Source organism: Ammospiza nelsoni, chromosome 10 (genome assembly GCF_027579445.1).
Source record: "Ammospiza nelsoni isolate bAmmNel1 chromosome 10, bAmmNel1.pri, whole genome shotgun sequence".
Lineage (NCBI taxonomy): Eukaryota > Metazoa > Chordata > Aves > Passeriformes > Passerellidae > Ammospiza > Ammospiza nelsoni.
Window position 1 is genome coordinate 11,206,369 of NC_080642.1, and position 14,084 is coordinate 11,220,452.

Sequence of the window (14,084 nt, forward strand, 5' to 3'; positions counted from 1 at the left end):
AGATGGGAATTAAGTGTTAATTTCCTGATTTTGTATGAGGCACAAAGCACCTGGTCATCAGCTAGCAAAAAAAAAAAAGAAAAAAAAATTAAAAGATTTTAAAAGTATACTTAAAAGCTATTGTAAGGATTGGGACTTTGGGACAATTGTCCTGGTTCAGCCATAGTGAGAGATGAGGCTCCCACTCAGAAGGGCAGGTGACATCTAAATCATGTGCTCAGACACAGCAGGGGCCTTTTCCATTTCCCTCTTTGCCTGCAGTCATGCCCAGAGACCAAGACTGGCCCAGACATAGAAAATTTGGAAGAAACTTCACTTTTATTGATATTTCTAATATAGGCTGATGCTGCTGAGAGCAGCAGCACAAACCAGTGACTCAAATCAAGAGGTGTCCCTGTCTTTGCCATCTGCCAGAGCACTGCAGCTGAGTTAGGAGACCATTCCCCCTTTGGTGGGTGAGCTGTCCGTGCTTGTGTGTGAGCTGAAGCGCTGCAGATGCTTTCCAAACCAAGCTGTCAGACGTCACAGAAAAGAAGAAGGCCTGTAAGTCCATATGTGATGATCTTGGGTATTTGCTTCTTGCTTTTCTCCTGATCACACTGCTAATTTTCTGCCCTTAAGCCTCCGGGTGAAGGGTGTGAGGTGGGCTCGGTGAGTGCATGTAGACTGACTGACTCGAGAATCTCAGCCCATGCTAGGAGCAAGCCTGCAAATGCAGTGCCAGGCAGTCCTCTGCAGTGCATTGCCACCATCCATCCTCAGCCTGCCTTGCAGTTTAGGGAACATTTATCTTCTTGCACTGAGCTCATCCAGACAGGCTGCAGATAATCAGCTTGCAGGGCAGCCATGTGTGTGGGGCATGGGCAGATTATGGAAGTGGTGACCTGACCACTCAAACAGCTGCCAGCCAAAAGAGCCATGGACAGAGTCAGTGCCTGACACATTTTTGGAGAGAGAGAAGAGGAATCCAGTGCAAACATACTGCAGCTTTGCAAAGACACTGCTGGATCATAGAAGTATTTAATAATTGGCAGGTATTAGCTGGGGCTTCCAAAAAGAAGGCAGAGTTTTAAGTCTGAAAGTTGTGTGCAGAAATGGCCTTCATCTGAAGGGAAATGTGAAAGCAAAGCAGGACAGAGGGGTCTCTGGTGGTGTTGGTAGAACTGGGAGCTGGAAGCTTTAGTCCTGCTTCCACCCCACTGTGTGGATTACCTGGGAGAAAGCAAGAGTCTTTCTGTTCTTTTGTTCTTTCAACCATCACAGAGCACACTGAGACTGCCTGTGGCTCAAGAAGTACTCTTTAAAATCTGTAAATCTGATGATGTCTGAAAGGCCAAACACCACAATTTGATTTTCTAGACAATGTTGGATGGCTCCAGCCCTAGTGCACAGCATGGAGATCAGCAAATGTGAAATGAGGATTAATTGCAGCATCCGTTGCACATTAGACTTGCCCTGTGCTGCCTGGATTTGCAAATCCATTCAGATGTCTGTGAGGATTTTCTCCTAATAAATCCACATGATCTACTGGAATGTCTCAGGGAAATCCCTTTAATTATTGCCTGTGGGTCATTAACTTTAGCAAGAGTGACTGCCCAAGCATGTGTAGGGTGTGTGAGCAGCCGCTCTGTGGAGGTGAAGGTTTCTGCTCTGGGCATTCAGGAGAAAGGACAGGACCCTCACACTGCCATGTAGAGGGTAAGCCTGGGGAGAACACCACCACCTCTGCTTCTAATTAGTTAATAAATTGCATTCAATACATGCTGATGTCTGCAGCACAAGCAGCTAATACAGCAGCATGGAGTGCCTGTCAGGAAATAGGGGGTAGTTTGGAGCACTTAAATAACCACACTGATAGGATGTAGCAGAAAATCACTACTAAGCAGCATGATGCATTGCACTCCAGGGAACTCCTGTCCAGGGTCAGAGCAAGCTGTTAAATATCTGCAGACACAGTATTCATTTTCCTGACTTGCTGTTGAGCTGTCACACTGGCTCAGGAAGAAGGCATGGCTACAGCAAGCAGGTGGCAGATGGAGCTGCTGCTCTGGCCTTTCCTCACCCTGGGATTTCCTGCAAGCTGAAATCATCTGAGCTCAGCACCACCTTGGGGCACTCAGTGCAGCTCTTGGAACACACCTCCCCTTCAGCTGGAGCACCAAACCTTTAAAGGAAGAGAGAAATTATTCTTGTCCATAGGTTATGATTTTTTCCTGGATCTGGTGCCAGTGTGAGGGTATGTGAAAGTGTGTTCCCACATACTTTTTCACTCACACAAAAGCAACAAAGAACAAATGGGAAATGGGTTCTGAATCACCACCAAAGAAATAAAAAACAACTAATGGTAACAGGAAACTGTATTTTGCTTGTCATTAGAACTCATTGATATAATCAAGCAAGCTGGCCTTATTCCCTAGATGCTGGCTTTGGCCTCCAAAGGATGAATAGGATTCCTGTTAATGAAGTGTATGCAAGGTGCTGCTGTGGTAAGCGTGTGCTTCTTGCCAGAGCCCAAGGCAATGAGCGTAGGATGGCAATTACAGCTTTGGGAGAGGTAACTTTGGAAGAATATGTAATATGTAAGCTGTGGTTAAATCACATGGCTCAACAGAGCTGGAGAGACAGTTCAATGCTAGTCAAAATCATTCCACACATTCACAGTGGCTACCAGAACCTGCTCTCATTTAGGTTGTTGGAAACCTCAAAGTTAACATTGGGATTTATTTTGAATTTACATTTTTGGGAATGAGGTCCTTTGCTTTTGCAAATAAATGTGGGTAATGTGACTTGAGATGAATATACGTAGGAATCACTAATGGATTGTGATCTTTCCTTTTGAACAGGGCCAGATATAATTCTGCAGTAGAAAGGGCCAGCTAGCACCTGCATTGAGCAGCCAGATTAACCACAAATCTCTGCTCAAAACATCTCTTTGGGGTGAGTAGGTAGAGACCATTGGGTCTGGTCCAGTCCAATGAGGACAGTATCCCATAAATAGCTATGAAAAAGACCCAGCTCTCATTCCTGTTCTGGCCAAAAGGATATCTGTTTCTCAGGCCCATTAAACCCCTAGGTGTTTAATGGGAGCCTTTCTTCCATTGTGAACTCCACATGAACCATTAAGGTAACAGGAGCCAACATCAAGGGAAATGTGCTGCACTTTGGGTCCCTGCAGGGGCTGAGAAAGCAAACACTGAGAAACACATGCTTCTGTGCAACAGAAAATCTTTATTGGAATGGTATCCAAAGGATCCAGAGCTCACTGCCTGCCCTCCCCTGTGCACACTGAGGGACACGGCAGGAGCAGCTCTGGCTCAGCAACCCAGCCCTGAGCCCTCCACATCACACCAGCCTGCCTCCATGTCCCAGCAGCGGCCACCAGGGCAGCACAGAGCTGCTCAGGAGGGGACAGGAATAACCCAGACAGTGCTGGGAGCAGCGTCTGCAGGTGTGGGCAGAGCCCCAAGCCCGGGGAAGCTGAGTTAGTGCTCAGTGCCTCAGGGACCTGGTGAGGAGGGGGAGAGTGCACAGTGACAGCAGCCTGAATGGCACACACAGGACAGCACAGAGAGTTGGGAAGCATCTTCTGGGTAGAAGATCATGGCAGGTTAAACCTGAAAGAAAGGGACAGCAGAGAGTGGCAGTGGGCTGCCAGCTCCTGCCACGGCCCCTGTTGGGTTGGACTGGGCTTCTGGGCTGTGGTGCAGTCACGGAGGATGGCTTCCAGATCAGCAGCGCGATGAGGGAACAGAACAAACTCTTGACGTGTTAATACCCAGCAAGGCAGTTTGGGGAAGGGCTCATCTTCGTCCTCCAGTCCTGACAAGCCTTCAGATGCAGTATTTCCAAAAGCAGGCTGTGAAGGGATACGAAAGGAAGATGTCAGTATACAAGTGACTTTTTCCAGCTTCCCACTCTAGCCCTGGAAAAGGTCAATAATATCTCAATAACCAGCTCTGAGTTCATATAACACTTTTAGAAGGTGTTTCTGTTAGGTAGTCATAGTGTAAACATGGGGTCTAAAAGTTGTCTTCATGTAGCTTGATTTAAAAGGTTTCCTTTTCTTCTTCAGCAATGTCAGGAACTAGCTTTTTCTTTCCTGTCTCCCGGTCAGCAGTTTTGCTGCTTCAGAGGTGTGTGCAGGGCTTTGCACCTGTGGCTGACTGGAAGAGCAGGATACTCACTTGGAGAGATTAGATCTGGTTTTTAATTTTTTAAAACCCAGTCACTACCACTCTGCTATCAACCATCTTACAAACAACATGGATTTCTGTAGAATCTTCTAAGAAGACTAAATTAGGGAAGGATGTATATTTTGGTGCTGAAAAAAGTAACTGTATCACAACCAGCATGAGTCCCATGTGAATTTCCTGTTTCCTCAAGTATGAAAAGAGATTTATACCTGATTTTTGAAAGCAGGATCTTAGAAGAAAACTCCTACTGAATCAGCAGTGCTCATGCTGAGACACGAGCTCCTCCCAGACTGGAAGGACTTTAGATGAAGGCAAAGATTCCCCGCTTTCATTTCTGTCAGAATCTGATTTAAACCTGGCACCAGCAAGTAGCTTTATCTACATTAAACCTTCCAGACTGGTGGGGGCATGAATTACATTAGCCAAATTAATTACAGCCTCCAGGGGTGCTTACAAATTGCATATTGCCTAAAGATCACCTGAGCATCTAAGCAAGCCTTGCACAAAGGGATTTTCTCTTGGCTCTCTGGCAGCTCTCAGCTTCCACGTGCACAGAGCATGTGGGCTAAGGGCAGAACCAGCTCTTTTGGTTTTAGGCCAGATCTGCCATCAGTGACTTCTGGTTCACAGCTGCTACAGCTTTGTGGAGGAATCCATTGAAAGCCAGCACGAGCAGCATTGTCCATGCGCTTGTCAGGGGCAGCTTCACAGGAGCACTCGTGCAAAATGCTCCGGAGCCACTGGATACAGACTGGACAAACAAAGCTGGGAGACCAACTGAGGGACATACCAGATCTTAGTTCCCTGCATTCTTGGTTGATTTCCACGTCCTTTTTAGCTGTTTTTCAGCAGCAGACAAGTGCTCCTTTTTTCTCTGTGGGGAGGCACTGACCTTGGCAGAGGGGAATGCCTGCAGTCCACATGCCTCATTTTGCCTCCAGCAGTTGCTTTGAGGCCAGAGCAAAGGAGGGGTGCACTGTGGGGACGTGTTCATGCAGAACTGCCCCCCTCCAGGGCAGCATTCATGGCTCATGTAACCCCACAGTCCTCTGTGAAAAGCAGGAGGTGACACTGCCTGCCTCTGTGGGGCCCTGGGTGTGCAGAGCTGGTGTGTGTGCCTCCACAGCAGACAGGGCTGGGGACACAATCCTCCTCAGCAGCTGCTAAACCAGCCAGCCTTAAGAGAGGGCCAGGACTGCTTGAAAAGCTGCCAACCAGCTGCTTTTCTGCATATTTGGGGCATGTTTACTGCGACTGCCTTTGTTGCACAAAGGAAGCCCTGGAAATGAGGGTGGACCGGATGGCTGCAAGGCTCAAACTCAGAACCTACCGCGCTTTTTGGGCTGGGATGCTGAGAGGCTTTCCAAGGCATAGGCCACCTCTGACCCGTCCTCAGCTGAGAGCTGATCCTTCAACTTCTCCAGCTGCTTGAACAGAAACACAGCAGTCAACAAGGGCCCCACCACGAGGAGCTCCACAGAGTGCTGGGAAATGCAGGCAAAGAGCTGCGTGTACATTGGCTGGCAGCCTCACTGGGAAGGATAGAGGGTTCCCTGGAGCAGGACCATTCCCAGAGGATCTGCCTTTGGAGCACCCACACGTCCTCATGCCCTCCTTCACTGAGCTGCTTGTTTGGTGGCAGTGGTGTGGGCACTCCATGCTCATCCCCCCCAGCCTAGGTGTAAGCCCCTGTGGAAGGGAGGCTGTGGGGAGGGATATTGCAGCACTAAGAGTCAGGACAGTGCTGGGACAGGACAGTGCTCTCCAGGCATCCAGACACTGCAGCAGAGCACATTGCTTCTCCACTGCCCTGGGTTGTCCCTCCTCTCTCTCCCTCACAGTTCTCACTACCTTCCCTAGGTTCTAAAGTGGACAGTCTGCTGTCCACATTATAATTTCATCATCTTTAGCTGCTCTCTTCTTGTGGACTGGGAACATCTATAGGCACCATCCTGACTTTTGCTCTGACAGAGCTATTCTCAAAAGTCAGAGCTTATGTCCCTCAGCACTGGAGTGAGAGCCTAGTGGAGGACCTGGCAGCCCCCTGTCTGGCCTGATGCACTGGGATTTTTCAATCTGAAATTAAAGTGCCATCTGGAACTTAGCAGGATCTCCAGCACTCATACATCTATGTGTCTGTGCATTTGCTCCTCTCACCTCTTCAAGCTCTTCAAATTTCTTTGCCAGCTCCCAGTCTGCAAGAGGGAAAAGAGTAACATCAGTATCTGCATGGCCTCCTGAAGCTTAAATTAAAAAACATGTCTTCATTTGCCCTCTCCAGAGGTCCACAAGCAAAGACCTAGTTATCATTTAACTCCTGCTAGTGACCTTCAAATGAATAACAGCGGAAACAGAGAGAAAAGCAGGTTTTCTCTGCTGAATCCTATGGGACCTTATCCTAATTCTCCATTATGAGGGAGGCTTCTTCACTGCTCACCAGGCCATAGGGGAATTGGGAACTTACTGTGTGATACCAATTCAGGTGAAACTCTTTGCTGCTTTTTAATTTTTATCCTGCTAACTGCAAATCTCTAATGCTGGCTTTTTTTTTGTCACTGGCTTTTTATATGAAATCCCACTGCTTCATCAAGGCTTGTTTATCCTCACATCACCCATGCAGGCAGAAGTCAGAAGACACAAATTTAGCCTAGCATAACTTACTGATTTATAAGTCAGCAAAGATCCAGGCTGGCAGAGTGGAGCAACAAGAAAAGTCACATAGCAGTAAGTGCACAGATTCCACACTTCTGAACCTTAGGGAAGCGTGAGGAGCTGGGGCCCAGCCTCACAGATCAGACTCAGAGATGTCAAGGCAAGTCAGTACTGTACTGCTGTCAAAAAGCTGTGCAGGTGGATGAATGAACTGCCCATGCAGAAAGAGGGGAGAGGTGCCTAAGAAATATCCAGCTGAACTGAGAAGAGCCTGGAATAGCAATAGGGAAAGCTGCAGGGGTGGGGAATTTCAGTCCCACTGCTCTTGAGGACTGAGGTACTTTATTCCAGACCCAAACTGATGTCAAAACCAGTTAATTTTTTAATAAGACAGATGAGTTCAGTCAAAGCTGAGTGACTGGCTACAGTAGTTCTCCTGGGAGGGGAGTGCAAAATGATCAGCTGGTTTTAAGTGCTAGTTTGGGGAAAAAATGCAGTAAAATAACCAGAAGAGCCAGGAAAGAGCTAAAGAATGTTTTTGCTGGGCCCCACAAGCAAACCAAAAAGCAGCCCTGGAGCTGCCTCTTTTCTCTGTCCCTAGTGTGGCAGCAGGCATTGGTCTGGATCTTCAGGGGGATTTAAGACATAATTCCCCTTGATGTCAGATTTCAGATAAGACTTCAGCACACCGACACATTGCCAGACTTGGATTTTTTTTTTTTTTTCTTTTTTTTTTTTAACATTTGAAACTGAGCAGGAGGGTGCCAAGAAAGAGCTGACTGCCTTCTTGGTTCCTCCTTCAAGAAAGGAACAGTTTTGTTGAAAAATCCTGAATATTTTCTGATATTCATCCAACAGTAAAAGCAGCAGTTCCTAAGCAAATCCATTACATCAGGATTCAATTTGAGAGATGAGATGGGGATGGGGATGGAATCAGAAGGTGTGGGCACTGTTCCTGGCACTATCAGCAATGCCCTCAAGCAGACTCCTCCTAAGAATATCTGTACAAACCCATAAGGTAGAGACAGACAGACTCTCGCATATCTATAAGTCAAAAGTGTCACTTAAGAATTATTATTATTAACATTTTTACCTCTTTTAGAGTTTCAAGTGCCTGTTTTGGCTTGATTTTCTGCAAACTGGAAGTTTGGCCAATGGCTGCTATGAATACAAAATTAACAGCAGCTGAAATTTGGAACAGATTATCTCAGACAGGGAGAAGGAAGTTAATTTATGGATGAAGCTTTGAGAAACTGCCTGCTGTAAATCCTCTGTCTGTGCTCTGCTCAGAGATTCATTATATTCAATTGTCTGGCATAAAATGCAGCCTTTCCTCTAGGACTAATAAGTGCAATAATCCATAAACTTATCATAAAAATGTTATTTCTTGAATGCATCTCCCTTTGCAAGAAGAATGCCTTTGTTAGTTAAGAGCTTGATTTATTTATGTTTATTTATTTGTCCCAAGCTTGTTTAACCACTGCCTTGCTGCATTAACAAGGGTCTGGGGAAGAGCACTGAGTGAGTTTGATAAATGGATTTTCATAACAAGGATTTTGCTGGGCCCCCTCTCAGCAGTTTTCACAGGGAAGGGCAGTTTCCTGCTCTGAGACCACCACATCAGCCCAAGCCCTCCCCTGGCTGCAGAGGCTGTGGGAATAGCTGACCTCTGCCATCCCTTTGGTGCTTGTGATGGCTGTGTCTCATGTCAGGAATGCCCAAGTTTCCCTTCAGCAGGTCTGAGTTTAGCCACAGATGGGTGGCTTTTAAATTTGGTGTCTGTTCACAGAGCACAGGCAGGAAGAGGCTCTCCCTGGCCCATCTTTGGTGGCTGGCTGGGAAAAGCCAGATGTCTCAATCTCCTCCAGCAGCAGCAGGGGCTTAGGCCCAGGCAGGAGGTCCCCCTGCTATTGTCCCAAAGTACACCTGACCCCAATGGGTCTCACTGGAAAATCTTGGTGAAATCCCCCTGCCCCAAATGGTAACAAGCTGCTGCTGTCTCTCAAAAGCACATGGGGCTGTGTGGGCAGAGAGGTGACTCCCAAAGCTGGTCCATGCCCCAGGCAAGGCACACAACACCTAAGGGATAGTAGGGCCACAGGGACTCAGCAGAAAATTTTCTTGTTTTTACTTATGTACACACACATGTTCCCAGCAAAGTCTTGAGTGTCTGAGGATCTAGGGTACACGGGTTTTGGTGGCTTTACTTTGCATTGCAAAAGCAGATTTTTTTTTGGAGCCCCATGCTGGAGAGCATCTGACATTAATCACATGTAGGCATCATACTGGGTGCTGCTTCCACTTTCTGAGCAGTTGGTATTTCTGAAGAACCTGAGAAGCAGGTTCCTTGCATTCATGCAAACACAGATTCAAGAAGCAGAGATCTCCCCTCCCCTTCACTTACCAATATTTTCTGGCCTCCGCCATGCGAATTTCTTATTAAGAAGCAGAGTCAGCAATGTGTTCTCATGATTTGTGTCTTCTCTTTCTGGAAGCACTCGGTTCTCTGCAGCACATAAAACACATCTTTCTCAATCTCATCAAATTAAGAATCAATTAATCAATTGATGCAATTAATCTCTTAATCAAATTAAGAAGGATGAGAAGTGGAAGGAAAATGTCTCCTGTCAGCACTCATCAGGGTGGAAGGAGATTGGTGGAAAAGGAAGGTGTGCAAGCACAGAACAAAATGTCCAGGCAGTGATGGCTGTGCAGGGGCAGGGTGTGGGATGGGGAGCCCTCCCTGCCAGCCCTGGGCTGCTGGCCAGTTCCACTGCAGCCTCATCAGCACGACAGGCTGCAGAGAGCGGGAGCCATCACCTTGATTTACACAGTCCCTTCTGCAAGGCGGGTGGAGCGGGCGCCTCCGCAAAGCCACACACGAGCCCACAACATCCTCTCTTCTCGAAAGGGCAGGAGTTCCCTGCTCACTCCATGCACCTTCCCAGGGCTGACAGAGCTGGGAAGTCCCTCCTCACTGAGCTGAGGTGTGGGTACCTCTGCTGCAAAGCCCTACAGCCCCACAGCCCTTTCTTGAGATTTCTCTGATTCCCAGCGGTACTGAAGGGCTCTTCCTGAACAGAGTTCAAGTGTGGAGGAACTTAAAGCAAGACCACGCAGAATTTTTCCAGGAAAAACCTTCCCAAGCTGCTGTCCTAAAGTAATTTGGAGCTCACTAAGAGGCCCCTTTAGGGCACTTTCTCAGTGGTTTTACTTTAGTGGTTGTGGCTGTGCCCTCAAATGAATGGTTGTGAAGGTCAAGGGTTCAGCAGAAACCAACAGACACAAGGGATGGGGCTCTTCAGTGCCCTGAAGGCTCTGAGACCCTCCTAGCTCTGCTCAATGGATTTCCAGACCAAATGTTGTACTAATTTTTGAGAATGACAGAATAGGAGCCAGACTTTATAGGGAGACTGAGCATTCAAAAAACTCTTTGGTCTGAACAGCCCTACACCACACCCAGACCCTACAAAGCCCTAGAAGATGCCTACAGAATTCCATGGAAAATACTAAGAAATTATATAGAAAGGCTTTTTATAAGGCTTTTTTTTTCTCTTCTTCCAGGACCTTTAGGACTTCTCCTCAATGCAGTTACATATGGCTATCAGCCCCTCTGAGGGGATGAATGCAACTATTCTTGGTACACATGAAACAAAACATTGTACCAGATGAGGCTGAAGGATGCTCAAGAGCGTGTGGGAATCAGCTCCATTAGCTAATGTCACATAAACCTGCAGAAGCTCAGGGATGCTGGCCAAAGGGATGCTGGCCAAAGGGATGCTCCAAGCATTTGGCCAGGCTCAAGCCTGCCTCATGCTGCAGCTGAAGCCGCTGGTCCCGATTGTGATCTCTGGAAATAAACCCAGGGGAGCGAGCAGAGCGACCTGCAGTTAGCATGGAGTGCCATAAACCTCATTCCTAACTATGAAGGACAGTTATAATTTTAAAATAGCTACTTTAAGTTTTTTTGGGGATTTGCTACAGGGAAAAAAACCCCAACGCTATAAACACTCCAGTGAAAGCTAAACAGAAGCAGGATTTAGATAGAGTGGCCTGGGGAATGTTTTGGTTGTAATTCCAAAAATAAATAGGTGATATTAGAGGAAAAATAATTTGAAAAGCTATGTTATTTTCAAGCCTATACTTAGAGACTCTTTCTTTTTTTCCACTGCCAAGCCTCTTTATGAAAGAGCACTAATGATTGACATTTCCCTGCAGTATAAACTCAAGCTAACATTAATTTAAATTATGGGAGAAATACATATAAAAAGAAGTTCTGTGAAGAAAAAAACGTTCAGCATCGCCGTACTACTGACATTTATGAGCTGTCAAATCTCGTATGGTACGTTCTGGAGTTGCTACTCTCTGATATTCTAATTTTTTTTTTAATGTTCTTATGGGAGAGAAAAAGCTACCCTTACCAGATTTCACCAGATTTGATATTTTCACTGATTAGCAGGAGGTGTCATACAGCCAGCTGCAGAGCAGAAGGACACCTTTGGCTCATGATAATATGAACAAGCCTCTCGCTAGCACCCATGTTAACACACGGTACAGCTCGAGGTTCATTTTCCTTTCTTTCCCAGAGAAGAGAGTGTTGCATTGGCCATGGCAAGCAGCAAAGCAAAAAGATAACCACGTACCTGTGTCATGTAGCCTGTATTCCAGCTTACCTTGGAGTAAAAAAGGGTCTCCACACATTGACGGGACGCACAGAGCCATGGTCAGGATGGTCAGCACTCCCAGACACAGCTGGGCAGACCACATCTTCTCCACGCTCCCAGAGCCCAGAAGCATCCTTCCTTCAGGCACGGTGGAGGACTTCAATGCAACCAGCGCCAGATGAGCTCACTTTTAAGAGGCAGTGGATGTGCCGTGATTGCAAATGGCCTTTGGAGGAGGGGAGAAAAATATCTCTTGAGATATAATTCAACCTGTCAATATGATTCACTCCACTGGGAGTGGACAGAACAGCCCAGTAACATAAGTCAGATGGAACCTGTTCAATATCTCTCATATCAGACTGATCTAATGAATTCTGATGTTCCCACAGGCGTGCACTGTTCACGCACGTTGATATACATTCCATACATACACACATTAAAAATACTTTTTCATGGCTGTTGCTTTAACAGAGTTCAGGCATGAGGACTCCCACGTTAGCAAGGAAGATTTGTCTAATGTACAAGCCATATTTTACCAGTTTGGACAGAATCGGGTTAATGGGGTTTTGTAATTTATCATCTCACTTCCCAGTGCCTATATTAATTAATGTGAGATATAATGAGCGCTGAAGTGGTGGGAAACAGAGGGGGAGAGCTCTTTTCATTTAATTGATTGGAGAATGTTGAGTGTGTCTTGCTCGCTGTGACTTATGGCTTTGTCAACGGGAAAGGCATCACACCCTATTTTGGGATTATGGCTGAGTGGGGGAGTGCAGCTTTGGCAGTAGGTATGGAATACGTCAAGGATGGGCAAGAGCCTTCAGTTTTTTTCTTGGGGAAAAAAAAGAAGTGGAAGGTCAGATGCTGGTTCTGGCTACACAGCCTTGTTTTATAATTTTAGAGCAAAGTACTGAGACAGTGCATATATTCCACATCTTCTCAGGCCATGACTGACTGCATTTTGGTTTGACTTCCATTTGTTGCCTATCCATCACTGTTGATCAGGGACCTGCTACTACTTTTCCACAACAACCTTACCAAGAAAAATGCTGTAATAGTAACAGTGCTAGGCTTTGTTCTTCACTTCCTGCAGAACTGAATCATCTGTACTTGTCGTGGTTTAAGCCCAGCCAGGAGCAAAGCACCACAGAGCTGCCAGCTCACTCCCCCCGTGGTGGGATGGGGAGAGGATCAGGGCAAGCTCTGATTTGTACATACACTCCTAGTGACTCACTGTGTGTACTTTTTTGACACTACATCATGCCAGATTACCCAAGATAGCTTCATCTGATGGTACTTCTAACTAAAATACAATATCATTTCCATGTTTGGGCTTTTGGCTTCAGGTCCCCAGCTCCCCATACAACTTGTTCTGTGCCTTGGATAGGTATTGAATGACAAGCCTTTTAATAACCCTTGTAATATTTTATTATTTAATATATTATTAACCCAAAATTGAGTGGGAGAGGTTCAGATTTTTTTTTTGGGAATGCCTATAAAAATGAATGTGATGCTTTCATTAATGAAGAGTTCTCTATTGCGAAAACATGCCAAAATTTTCCCTGGAGATATGATATGTACAAATTAACCAAATTTGTAGTTTCCCTCAGACTTGTGAACTAGTGAACTATCTGAAGTGCTCTCCTTCTTCACAAAGTTCTGTTTGGAATGAGGGACACATATGTCCCACTGGAACACTTTTCCAGCCACCTCCATCTCTCTAAGGTGCCAGTTTCAAACTGGTCAGAGGTGAAGCAGAGGCCATAACTTGATGAACACTATTTTGCACAGGAGTCCAGTCTGGAAAACAGCAGCTCTGGCTCAAAACTATACCCCTAAGGGAAGATCAAGTCTATTTTACTTTAGTGCTAAATGGATTAATCTCAATCTGTCTTGAGATCTGCTGTGAAATTGACTTTGCCTAGATACAGAAGGTGAGTTTCTCCATCTTATATAAGTTTATGCAAAATCCACAGATTTCTGACTGTTCTTCCCTACCTTTGGATACAAGATCTCATGGGCTGTTGGCAGGCTCTTTCAGGAAGTTGAGCTATTCCTGGGATTTCCTCTTTCACTGCAGAGAATCTTCAGTTCTGGATCACTGCAACTGTTCAGCCCCAAAGCAACTCATGTAGAGAGTGTGCCAGACCTTTCAAGTGATGGCTCTGGTGAAGGAGTGGAACTACCATGCTACATTTAGGTATGAGAAGGAAGATATCTGGATGCTGTGAGGAGTGGATGCTTTCATGGGATGGATTGGTAGAGAGAAGCCTCAGAGTTGCTGCCAGGCACTAGTGGATTTCTTTATGTTTTGAAGTTAGGGGATAATTGATTTGTACTGTTGGGCTTCTCTAAGGCTCCCACCAGGAAAATTCCTTTGCTTTTTCCCCATTAGTCCAGGTGCTGGAAATAATACCACATTTTATTGTTCTTATGTATTTTATTCTCCATAGGAAATCCATGCAGTCTCCACAGTCTTTCTATTACTTCCCTCATTGATAATGTCTGATAAATGATAATGTCATTGATTTGTGTCTGGAGTTCAAAGATAATGAGAACATGAAGATGTGAGCTC

At 46.0% G+C, this 14,084-nt stretch overlaps 1 protein-coding gene across 1 annotated transcript; it reads right to left on the bottom strand.

Moving 5' to 3' along the window:
• Window positions 1-3,766: 3,766 nt before the first annotated feature.
• Window positions 3,767-11,648, bottom strand: UTS2B (urotensin 2B). Its single transcript, XM_059479608.1, has 5 exons — window positions 11,519-11,648; window positions 9,250-9,351; window positions 6,351-6,388; window positions 5,524-5,617; window positions 3,767-3,856 (listed from the first exon to the last, which is right to left on the bottom strand). The coding sequence occupies exons 1-5, from the start codon at window positions 11,640-11,642 to the stop codon at window positions 3,831-3,833; spliced, it is 384 nt and encodes a 127-aa protein (XP_059335591.1). The 5' UTR covers window positions 11,643-11,648; the 3' UTR covers window positions 3,767-3,830.
• Window positions 11,649-14,084: the final 2,436 nt, after the last annotated feature.